At 44.7% G+C, this 12,304-nt stretch overlaps 1 protein-coding gene across 3 annotated transcripts in view; it reads right to left on the bottom strand.

Moving 5' to 3' along the window:
- LOC146672215 (RNA binding protein fox-1 homolog 3-like) overlaps nt 1–12,304 on the bottom strand; it is a 328,681-nt gene that overhangs the window by 115,394 nt on the left and 200,983 nt on the right. For 2 of the 3 annotated variants that reach the window (XM_085404746.1, XM_085404745.1), the window contains one exon: nt 9,209–9,318. In XM_085404746.1, coding sequence (XP_085260872.1) covers nt 9,209–9,318 — 110 coding nt within the window. Of the gene's footprint in view, nt 1–3,307; nt 3,891–9,208; nt 9,319–12,304 lie in introns of those variants that run through there. The other variant, XM_085404748.1, reaches the window with a different exon arrangement.

The raw sequence follows: 12,304 nt of genomic DNA, 5'->3' as shown, positions 1-12,304 counted from the left end.
GCTAAATTATTCATCACACTGAGGGGAGGACAGAAGCATGCATGGTTTCTCCACTCCATGCCTCTTCCCTTTTTCTCTCTGTCTCTAATGCAAAGGAACAGCCGGGTGGAGAGAATGATATACAGGCCATCTTTCCATCACTGCATGGCCATTGCAGGAGATGTTGCCTCCACTTGCTCCAATTACCACAGTGGAGCTGATTTTGGGTTTTAGGTTGAACACCGTGGCAGGCCAGACGGTCGCCGGCTTGCCCGTCGCGCATATGCGGGGAATGGTGGGTGGCACCCAAGGGTCCCATGCATAACCTGGGACGTCTTTGTATACACATTCATCTATATCAGTGGGCAACAGGGAAATGTAAGCCAAAGGTAATTGCCCTGGATAAGAACATCTGCTTGGTGAATAAATATTCTAATGAGGGGAGTTTGCAGGTTCCCCAGACTGATGCACGGCTGACAGGCCTCCGGAGGGACCGCAGGTAATGCTCGCCACCTGCAGTTCAAACGGGAGCCAGTCGCACCCTCCTCTCGCAGCTAAATGCTGGCCGACTAACACAACTTCGCTTACTCCCGCGCACACACACATGAAATACACTCCAGGTATGGTATAGTAAATCATTCCCTGGATGGGATGTTGCTTTTCTCATAAGTGTTATTACACCCTGGCAGTTTCATTTTTGTGTACCCCAGAAAATGTTTTGAGTGTTTCAAATTTTACCTTTTTTTTTCTTGAGGAAACGCAAAATTCAGACAAGGTGAGAAGAAATCCATAATTCTTTAATTCCACTTCCTGGAGTGCTGTGGGAAGCCGGACTCTTTATATTTTTTTAAACTTTTAAAACACTCAGCAGTGACTCCCAATAAAGGCTTGGTCCTCCAAATAATTTCCCTTAAATCCTAAAATCGTATGGTATCCTTAAAGGCCAGTGGAAACCTTTATATGATGGTGGCTCGTGTCACAACAAGGAAGTCGCTCCCGCTCCTGCACAGTGGAAATATTTAAGTCAGTCTGCATCGTCAGACGAGGTTAAGCCCACATCAGCTACATCTGCGTGAGAGCTACGAGTGGAAATTTTCTCCTGTGTAAAATATCTGTCTGCAAAATGTTTTAGAGGCTCCTGCATAAACAATAATATGCAATAATTATTTGGTGAGCTAAACACGTTTTAAAAAATTCATCTCATTTTTAAATCAGCCCAAGTTTGCTTCGTCATATTGTTTATTTTGTCCAAAGAAGAGTCAAAAAGCCGGAAATATTCCATGTCCTATGATAAAGAAGTAGGAGGAAGACAATCTCATACTTGAAAGCTGCAAACGTTAAAAACTTCTAGAAATTAGCTAATAATTTATTATCATTTGGTTATTTTTACTTGTGGTTAATTAAAAATCAGTCATTCTCATCACTTTGTTCCTTGTATGATTTTCTCGTTGTGGAAATATTGACCTCTTTTTAGGCTCTGGGTGAAAAATCATCACAAAGACATTTGACTTCTGTGATCATTCAGAAATGCAGAGTCTTCAAAGATTTTGACGTTTTAGAGGCAAAATGATGAAACGAGTCATGAGTCATGTATTGACTCCACGCTTTCAGCAAAATAATGTTGCTTCTCAAGTGAGCAGAAAGCGAAAGTAGTAAGATATATAACTTTAATTTAGCATAATGGATGCGCTCACAGATGCAATAGCTCCTTTACTATAAGCTCTTTTTTCTTAACACGATGAGAGTAAGCCCACTGCAGTACACGGAGCCTCATGTTACAGTGATGAGCCTGCAGGGCTGTAAACTGCCAGCACTACCGCTTCGGTCTGTTCAGCCTACATCTGCGTGTGGTCATCACTCTGACCGGCCGGAGGGGGAATACGTGATGAAACGGGAGGTGGAGATCGGTGAGCTGCTGCAGACAGTGATGAGCCTCTTTCAATAAGCATCAACACCCAGAAAACATCTCAAGGCGAAAGCTCAGAGTATCAAAGAGGCCTGTGTAGCAGCGAGGCCTCGGAAAGCACACGAGCACCGCACGCTGCGTTACGTTCTTTTAGTTATGGCATAATTTGGAAAGCATACGCCGTCCTGTCACTTCCATTCTGCTCGGAGACAAAAGGAGAGCTTCGCGTGAGGCTCGAATGTGAGCTCGCGTCACCACTTGGAGCAACTTTGGCCCCCAAACATCCTCTTTCTCCAGAAACGTGAGCTCTGAATCAATAGCCAGGGCTGTTTCATTCATAACGTGCATAGCATACTTTGCTTATTCATGTTTTGCTTCACTTCCATATTTTAAAAAAGTGGTTCGAGTAGAAAGTCATTCATAATGGAGTCATCCTTGTAAAGTAGCTTTAAAAGATGCACTCTCCCCAGAAATCTGAACTAGCGATCAATAGCTACACACACACACAGACACACACACAGTCTGCAGGAGACATATCTCCAACTGCATCACAGCTCAGACTGTTTACAGTGGCAAGGCTGAAAATATTCATTTACTTTGTATTTCTGTGAAGGTACAAAATACAAGTTAGCAAAACTTGGGGGGATTAAAGTGATCTGCAGTGTGCATCAGTGAGAAATTTAGATTAAAAAGCAGAAGAAGAAGAAGAAGCACAAATGCAAAAGCAGAGTGAGCATTGGGCGGGTATTGTTGTGGTGAGAATACAAACCACCGAGGAGACAAAACCAATCTGACTAATCACACATGATCTCAAAGAGAATTAATCAGCAGCTCTGGTTAACAATCTGTAATTATCCTCATTCTGCGCTTAATGCCATTTAATTTATGAAATTCTGCCTGACTTAGATATATAGGCGAGGAAAACAACAATATCACACAAAAAGCGTTGGAAACACAGCGCAGGCGAGGAAATCACAACGTGTCCCCGAAAGACCCCGAGCGTCGTTCTCAGACGGAGGGACACCGTTTCAGCTGCATGCTGGGTAGTTTGACAATCAGGGGGGGGGGAGTTGACGAACTCGTGAAGGTATTGGCGTGGATAACAATCGCACCCAAACATCCGATTTCGTTTAAAGGCTGAACAAATGTGACGGGTAAACACAGGCCTCTGTAGCTTCTGGCTGCAGCAACCCAACATCAATAAAACACACGAGAGTGGAAAAACCATCAGCTCTGTTCATGCATGTGGGAGGCGCTGCACCACACACACACGCACACACGCTCAAACTCACACTGTATATAATGTAAGGGCTGCAACACGCTCTGACACATGCGCCACACACGTTCTACACGCCAACTCTGTGCATACCGGAGCGGTGTGAGCAGGAGGAGATACCCACACTTTAGTGGTGCGGTACTCACCCAAAAGTACATCATCATGGTGGAATCGGGGCAGGTGTGGGCAGCCGGGTGGAGGAGAGCGGGGCTAAGCGCTGGGACCAGTCCAGCCAGCGTGGGTGTCAAGAGGAGTCCGAACGTTTGGACAGAGAGCTTTACTGGTCCCTGTTCCACTGAGGCAGCCCTCCCTCTCAACTGTTCAATGGGGCTTGACTTGAGGTCCCCCAGCACTTCTTCTCTTTTCGTTTCTTTCTCTTGACAAGCAGCTTGTTCTTCAGTTAATTTTTAAAAGAGCCCTTTCTCTCTCCTCTTCTTCTTCCTCTTTTGAGCCAACACAAGAAAGAGGGGGGGAAAGCAGACGGGAGAAAGGAAAGAGAGCTGGGGAGGTGTTGTAACCTCTTTTTTCTTTCGACACTCTTCCACTCCACTTGCCTCTCCACACCACTCACTTCAAGACTCTCTCTCTCCGTCTCTCTCTCTCTCCCCCCTGTGCCGTCTCTTATTGGTGAATGTGAAATCAGTCGGTACGGCACCGAGGCTCAACTAGAGCAGCAGGAGCAGCAGCCTGCGCTTGACAGCTGCCTCCAGCGTTCCTCCACCGGAGCCGTGTTGCTCTGCATAGAGGAGTGCGCCGAACAAACCGGGATCCTGCAGACGGTACTGTAAAATTCAGCGTCCCGGGGAGGAGGCGGGGGGTGGAGGGGGGAGAGTTGTGAGGGAGGGGGTGGGGGGAGAGCAGGAAGCTGAGAGTCGTGGTGGGGATCTCTGCGGGGAGGGGGGTGCTGTGTTGGGGATGATGCTGGTGATAGTGGAGGACTAACAGATCGCTCCCCTTTCTTCTTTTCACCGTCTGCGACTGCGATGAGTTGCATTGAAGTTGTGGCAGTTTTAGTTCATTGAAGAGAAGAAGAAGGAGGCGATGCTGAAGGAAAAAAAGACTCTCAGAGAAAACCTTAAAATATGCCACAGGCAATTGGGAGGCGCAGCCTATTTTCCACTTGTTTTCTACTTTTAGCTGCCGATAGCTCCTCTGCCTTTTATTTTCCCTCTTTTCCTCCGAACTTGCGATTTGGTGACGTTTTTGTTTCGGTGAAAAAAAATTTTTTTTTTTTTAAAAGCACTGTTTTTTCAGGTGGCGTTGTGGCAGATCAGAGGCCAGATGAAGTTGGTGTGAAATACCTCTGTGTGTGCCAAGCTATATTACATTACATGCTTTAGTGTGTTTTCCATCTGGCGGCTATAAAGGGGGAGGGGAACGAGGGAGAGAGAGGGAGGAGAGGAGGGAGGATTGGCTATCTTCTAGACAGCACTGTAACAATGAGCCTGCCTCAGCAATTTTCAAAACATATCATCAATACACGACTGGGAGCTCGCGCTTTTAAATATTAACCCTGTGGCAACCGGGGCAGGCTGCGGAGAGCTCAAGTGGTTTTGCGGCATCCTCTGGAGCCAGATCATCCAATAAAAGACGTCCTGGGGGATGAGCTAATTTGCTGTAGGATCCTAAAGAACATTTGCCAGTTATAGAGCACATTGGCCTAATGAACAGAACAGATATATGCAGGTTATGTTACCCATCAGTAATTGCCACATAAGGAGCCCGAGTTAGATTTGCAGCTGGCTTTGAGCGAATTGATACACAAGGGGCCTCATTCATATGGTGTAACTGTCATCTTAAATTTATCACCCGTTTTATTTTTTTCCTCCTCCTTCAGAAAAAGCACAAGTGAGCGGTGAAATATGAAATGGCACACAGGCAAAGAACCGCAATTAGTAACTTTGCAAATATTGTGATGTTTTAAGAAGCTTTTCATAAATCAAGACACGCGCCATATAATTCTTACACCACCCCCCTCCATCACATCGCACAAACCAGCATCTCCGTTGCTTTGCACGCACGCAATCTCCCCACTGGCATCACGGGATGCACATGCAAGGCTTCCATATCTTTATATATGTCCACCAGAAGTCAATGGATTTACATTAGCAATCACAGAGTGGATAACCGCCCCAGTCCTCCATCAATCTCTGATGGGAAATAAAAATGAAATGCACTTCTCAGGCAACTCAGATTAAGGATCACGCTTTTATCAAATACTGAAGTCTATTTCAAGTCGTGCTCATAAATAACTGAGGGGGGAGAGAAGCAGGAAAAGAACGAGTTCGGAGGCAAAAAAGAAAAAAAAAAGAGCAGGACAGGCTGGAGAGCGGGTGGGGGTGGGTGTAGGTGCAGACAGAGAGCATCGCGGTCCGGAGCTAAGGCCACTTAGGGTTGGGGAGAAAAGAATCAGAGGGCATTTAAGCATTACGTAAAGTCTGCATCTCCTGTCTAGGAATCTACGCCCGTTACCAAGGGAAGTGCAATGCAGGTAAACACGGTGTTGTTTGGGATGCTTTTCCCTTCTTCCTGTCACCTCTCTGAGTTGCATTTCTCCCATACTCCACCTACTTACAGAGCATTGGAGTGGCTTTCCCAACCATTTAGATTTCCCACCATAGTCTAGACACTCCCCAGAGACTCCGCCATCCATTATAAAGATGGAGCTTTCAAACTGAAGAGGAAGTGAAGGCCTCACACACAGAGTGTTCTGCCTAAAATGTCCGTCTGTCTCCGACCGTCGCCGGCTCGAGATCTGCCGTCTTAATATTTTATGCCGATCTCACCTCTCGTCCGTAGCGCCGCTACTTACAGAGCATCTTCTGTCGAGCCACACTCAGATCTCGTCGTTAGAAAGACACCAGAGGAGACAATGAGAGTTCTCGCTCTCATCCCTGCGAGCTCCCCGCGGGGTTCTGGGCTATAGTCGCGGCCGGCTCGCCCGAACGCTCGGACCGAGCCGGTGCGAGCCCCGAAGGAAGACGGCGGCTCCACTCTGATGCTGCCAGGCTGGTTTTCTCTAATCACACACTTCACTTTATGGAGTGACCAGTTTTACAACTTGGCGGCCAAGGATCTGCAGCTATGCTCGTTTTATCGATTTATGGGTCTCCATCAGCTCCACAGGTAGGTATTGACATTTCTATACAGCACACGTCACGTGAGGAAAGGGCGCCGGGGAAGGCCGTGCAGGCAGAAACAAGCGGCTAAACGAAGCCCTTTCTCCTCTTTATCTCTGTGTGCTGAAGAAGTTTCATATTACATTTCCATTCCCTTATTATTCTCACACTGACAGGAAGTTGCGGCACTTGCAGGGGCAGAGCACTCTGCTAATAATACTCACATGAGAGATTTTTCATATGAAAATATATTAGAATTGGTGATAAGTAGGCAAAGCTTATGTTTGGACTGTGATTTGCCATAAAGAAAAAAACGAGATATTGTGTAATGCCATCAAGACGCTCTGGCAGCCAATAAATATGCATAAAATAACAAGAAAAAAAAGACAGTGTGTTACTTAATTCTGTATCTCCAGCTTTCTGACACAGCCTGCATATTTAGCCTTGAAAATGGTAATGTTTTGCTTCCTATCCCTGGAAGATATCATTAAACATCATTTGTAAGCATACATTACCCTATACGCAGCAAATCGCCCATCTGGTGATTTTGGAACTCGCTGTCTGGAAGACAATAAATTCATTGTATGCTTTCGCATAAAGAATCCCACTAAAGTAATGCCTCCATGTAGACATACGTCGAGTACATTAAACCTAGCCGTGTGCACAGACTGTATGTCGTGTTAATAATGCAGTGTTTACATCTTGGCATTGAGCAGTCAGTACTGGCCTAGGGGTACAAACTGGCAGGGCTGTGCAGTAATTAGGAGCTGTGTGTTGGGGATGTGAAGGCTTGCCGCGTGTCATGCTGATACCACTGCTGGGCGGACCTAGTGTGTCGGCAGCGGGCACACTGAGCGCTACACAAGGCCGCGCCTTGGTGGCGCAGCCGGGAGTCGAACCTTTTACTTCAACGAGTGCTCCTGCGGGCTCAGAGCTCGGCCGCTGCTCGCCGTGCAAAGGAGCGACACGGAGGATGTTAACCTAACGACAGCGGGGATTAGGTGTCTTCACACTGCGAGCGCACCGTGTGTGGTCTGTTTGTGTTAATCCTCCAGGCCTGTTTGCATTGTGACATCAATAAGCTGCACGGATGCCACATTATGTCTGTTATACGTACATATTATATTATAATATATTATTAAATGTTTACTTTAAACATTTGTGCACATCACCTCATTCGTGTTACATACTTGCACCTGTTATTGTTTCTTTTCACGTGATTCTGCATGACTAAATGTATTGTGGATTATTGAAGCATGTGCTTCAGCTTGTTCAGGCAGTCCATGGTAAACATCGTAGATATTAATATGGAGGCTGGTTTAGAAGCAGCTGTATGTTGGGTTAACATTTACATAATGCAACACAGTAATTCCTTTAAATCACATCTGTCTTGCAAATACCAACAAAAACTGAAACACTTGGATAGTCTGCATGGGTGCTCGTCATTGAGCGGCTTGCCCTCGAGCCTCGAAATACACCAAACCAACCTGGACGCTATGGTGGCTGTCTCCATCTTTTATGTATTTTACCATATATTCACGATGTCATGGGGTAAACTCTTCTCGGAGTCACACAGTGGTTATTTTCCATCAGCTTTCTCTTCGTGGGAGGATTTGTCGGAGAAAATGTAAATATGCTAGTAATTAAGCATCCTACTCCATTAAACTCTCGGCTTTGAAAAAGGCACCATGAAGTGACTTTTGAGCCATGAAATATTTTAATCATTTTCCTCCTTCTACTCTTTATAGCTAAGAACAACAGGCACATTTTCCTCAAAAAACAATTTCTGTTTAATTAGAAGCCAAAGCTCTGTTACCTGTGGCGTTTGATGTCCTTCTTTTTGTTACATCTTTTAAAGACTTGTTTACCAGCGTTCGCTGTGCACGCGTGCTCCAGCATTACTTTGAATTCGCCAGCGCGTACAATATTAAATATACATTTCACTGTAAAAACTCCTGGCTCTTCTTACAGCTGCAATGAGAGTAGCTTTGCCACATGCAACACAAGCAAACCCAACAGGATTCCTAACAGCCTCTTGCATCTCCGTTTGACATTAATTGATAATCAAACAAGGCTTCACATTAGACATTTATGAGATCAGCTGAATTATCTATTTAATGTAACCCAATTATATGCAACCCTTGTGCACCAATCAACGCTAATTCCTGACTCATAAATGACAGCAACAACGACAGATTTAATCAATAATAAACATTGATGAAAACTTGCGACCTGCTTAGAAAGAGGGTAATTAACAAGAAGGGAAAGGGCTTCGTTGGATTTCATCTTTTGGAATATCGCTCTGTGATCCTTCGTGTTTATGCCGTTCACAAGAATCTCCTAAGCTCACATTCCACCATCAGCGAGATTAAGTGTAAAACAAACATTCGCTTTCCCTTTGACAATTAGGGATAGACATTTATCATGAATTCTTAATGCAAGCTTCAGCCGCTCCGGTTCTTAATTAAAACCTTGTAATTTTTATAAAATTCTTGCCGTAAAACTAAATTTCATGAATTATTTAGCCAGCCTTTTTTCAGCACTACTAGCTACACACCCAGCCAGCCAGCTGGGGAAGAACTGAATCCATAGGTGGGCTCACCTGCACTTTAAGGCCAGAGAAAACATCTTAGTTATGCCTTTTAAAAAGTCTAATATGAAATGCATGTGTGTGTGTGTGTGTGTGTGTGTGTGTGTGTGTGTGTGTGTGTGTGTGTGTGTGTGGTGGGTTTTCCTCGTCTCCTACATCCACAGCAGAGGATTCACATCCAGGTCTTAACCTTAACTAACACATGTCAACAGAGCGGGCATCAAAAACAACATTACAAGCTTCGGGGAATTCCACACCTGTTAGATTCCACACAAGCGCGTGAAATTCTTCCAACAAAAGTGAAGGTAAGTGTGCACAGAGGGGCCTGCTGCTCTTACCAGTCTTGTAAAGAGGGGCACTCCCAAATGCCAGAGGTGATCGTTCAGCAGTCCGCTGTACACCACGTTCCCGAAGACAGCAATGCTTCCTGACTTACACAACGTGTTTCCTGCAGGGACACACAGAAACACGAGCAGGCGTCACCGAAACGGACAAGAAGCAGCAGAGGGGCGCCTCCAAAAAACACAAATAAAGCAATTCAATCGCAGGAAATCATTGCACAGGAAGAGGCATCATAGAGAATGCAACATTGATTGTTATAAATATTGATTTTGAGGTTTATTGACCTTACGTGCAGTAAGGAATACAGATAGGTGGCTTGGCTACGATCAATAAAGTTACACAATTGGGTCAAGTTGATCTACCAGCATAATATAAATAACCAAATGAGGTTTAGTATCAACAGGAAAACAGTGGGGAACATTTAATACGCCAGAAAATAACCGTGAACTGACCACCATCACATTTAAAGGATATCCTCTATAACCACTTAACTACCCCGTGTCTGTTATGGAATCAGCTCAAAAGTATGAACCCAAAATAAAACAGTTATTGCTCCTAAACCTTTGCGATTATAGTCTTGACTCGGTTCTCCCGTGAGATGTAGCACTTCAGGGACTACTATTAAAATGTCACAATAAGTGATCTGTGATAAATGCACTTCACCAAGGCACATCATTTTGGCAAAGTTTCAATGTATGATAAATTTACAGTTCTGTTTTTTGGGATCTCGAGAATAACGCGCACAAATAAAACACCGAAGCTTTCAGTTTGATGAGAAATGTGCGTTTTACCCAGATGCTACCCAAACGGGTTAATAATGGGCCTTGGTAATCTGTGTTCAGGCCGGCGCAAATTACTCGCAGAAAGTGACACAGCCATACTCTAACTTACTAAGTGCAACGCTGGCATAAAATTTGCATGTTTTTGGTGTTTAATTCAAAAACCAGGGGACTGCTGAAAAATTGATTTTCGAGGGTGCTAGTCCCGAAGTCACGTCCTGTCTCGCAAGTCTTCCGACGCAACCTCTGCAGCTCTCGCCGAGGACGTCCGTCACCTTTACTGTCTGTGATCCGAAATAAACGAGCAGCTTCTGCAGCACCCGATATTCAAATCTGCACCGTTCGAGACTCAAAGTTAAACAACGGTTAATTTGTTGGTCCCCGTGCCTACTTGTTCCTATTAAGTTTTACCATGTGCAAATACATCTTTGGTCAGCTCCGGATCCAATTTAGAAGTGGGGGGCTTATGTATGATTACAATACAAACCCTCAATATTCTCAGTTTACAGCAGGTGCACAAAAAAAAAAGCAAACAGGACACAAACACAACACACACAGTCCACCAAAGCGCCGCTCTGGCTGAGAATACAGAAACTGGATTTCAATGAGCATTATTGCATAATAGAATGGCAGTGCATCCATTGCTGACAATATAGAAAGATACATGCTAGATATGCCTACCTGTCCTGGGAGTACAGTATAAATATTGTATATATAGAATATCATTAGTATGTACTCACTGATATCCACTGATGCTCTCGTCTGAATCATTGTTAGCATGTTATAGCTGTTTCTCTCCCACCTGAGTATATGATTGGGTGATATTACAAAATGCATAAATACTAATAAACAGCAATAAACTGCAGGTTTAAATGTTAATTAATCTATTGGATGGCTAAACTCATGTCATTCCTTTTCCACTGAACAGTGTCAACCCACACTTGGACACGGAGACGTTTAATGTGCGATTAGCTTTAAACTCAAAGCGAAACTTTTTACCACACTTTTTCATGCAGTCACGAACGAGCAGGAGCTGAATACCATCATCTTCTTTCTCTGTGAATCGCCCCTCGTGCTGTTGTGTATCGTCTCAGCCGTTTTTAAAAATATATATTTTCGTATTGAACTTTGTGTGTTGTGCCATGATGTATGTGTATAATTTTGAGTTTGTTGTGTTTTGCTGATTTGTGTTCGTTTTATTGCCCATGCAAGGATGGCCAAAGCAAATTAACTTATGCCATAAACGCTATGGTATGTATCACCGATTGCCGCTCCGCACCGGTCCCCGGACGAATGAAAATTAAACCTTCTCTTATTGATGAATCTCTTACTGTTGAATAAGTTAACTGCAAGTGAGCCCAGAGGATCCCGAATACTTCGGGGTCTATATGAGGTTTTCGTAGTTGCATAACAACAGTGGCATGCTCGGCAGACACACCAAACCGCTAGCGGACTGTCAGGTTTACTGTATCACAGAGAGCATCATCCTTCTTTATAAGTCATGTTCGGTGCCACCGAGCATCACAGTTCGCCCTCTCAAAGACGCTCTTAATTAGCTCGGTGCCAATGAGGTGCCTTCACAAACAAAAACGCACACATGCGTGGCATGCGTGCCCACACACACGGCCCCGAGAGTGTGATGTACCGCACTCTGATGTCCCTATGAACGTGATGAATGCAGCTTACGGAGCAGGCGGCACAGAAAACACAGGTCTCCATTGTAATTTCTGCACAATGGAACGCTGCAAAGGCACACCAGGGGTGGAGTGAAGCAGTGCTGACAAGCAGCACATGCATTATTTAAAAACAAAAGTAAAAAATGCCCATTAAAGTGTCAGTGGTGCTTTCGGCAGTGCTGGCTTGGGCGCGGTGTGCGTATTACTGTTATTAATGGGCCAGGCGTGGGGGGCATTGCTTCGGTGTGATTGCTCTGCTGCTGTTGCTATCCGCGGTTCAAGCCTCCTCTCTTTTTTTCCCCCCATTTCTTCTCTGTATGTGTGCACGAGGAAGAGAAACAGATAAAGAGCGTGCTACAGACAGAGACGGAGAGACACCGAGAGACCCTGAGTGCACAGTCAATGAGCTCCTACAGCTAATATCATTTCACATTATTGAATGCATATTAAGGCAGAGAGACCTTGTCAGATAAATAGGAGCACCAGTGCTTATATCAAATTCTGATCTGCCTTCACGGCCATGTCTAAAAAAAAATGCTGGGAATGTAGTCAGCATATTGAAAATAAGTGCACACCATTTTTCTTTGCAGTTTAACATCAAGGGCTATACATTACCGCTACTGACACAGCAGAATGA

The sequence above is a fragment of the Rhamphochromis longiceps genome, linkage group LG4 (assembly GCF_057381845.1).
Source record: "Rhamphochromis longiceps isolate RC_006_pf linkage group LG4, R_longiceps_female_GT1.1, whole genome shotgun sequence".
Classification (NCBI taxonomy): domain Eukaryota; kingdom Metazoa; phylum Chordata; class Actinopteri; order Cichliformes; family Cichlidae; genus Rhamphochromis; species Rhamphochromis longiceps.
The sequence above is the reverse complement of the archived record's forward strand: the minus strand, read 5'-3'. Positions and strand labels throughout refer to the sequence as shown.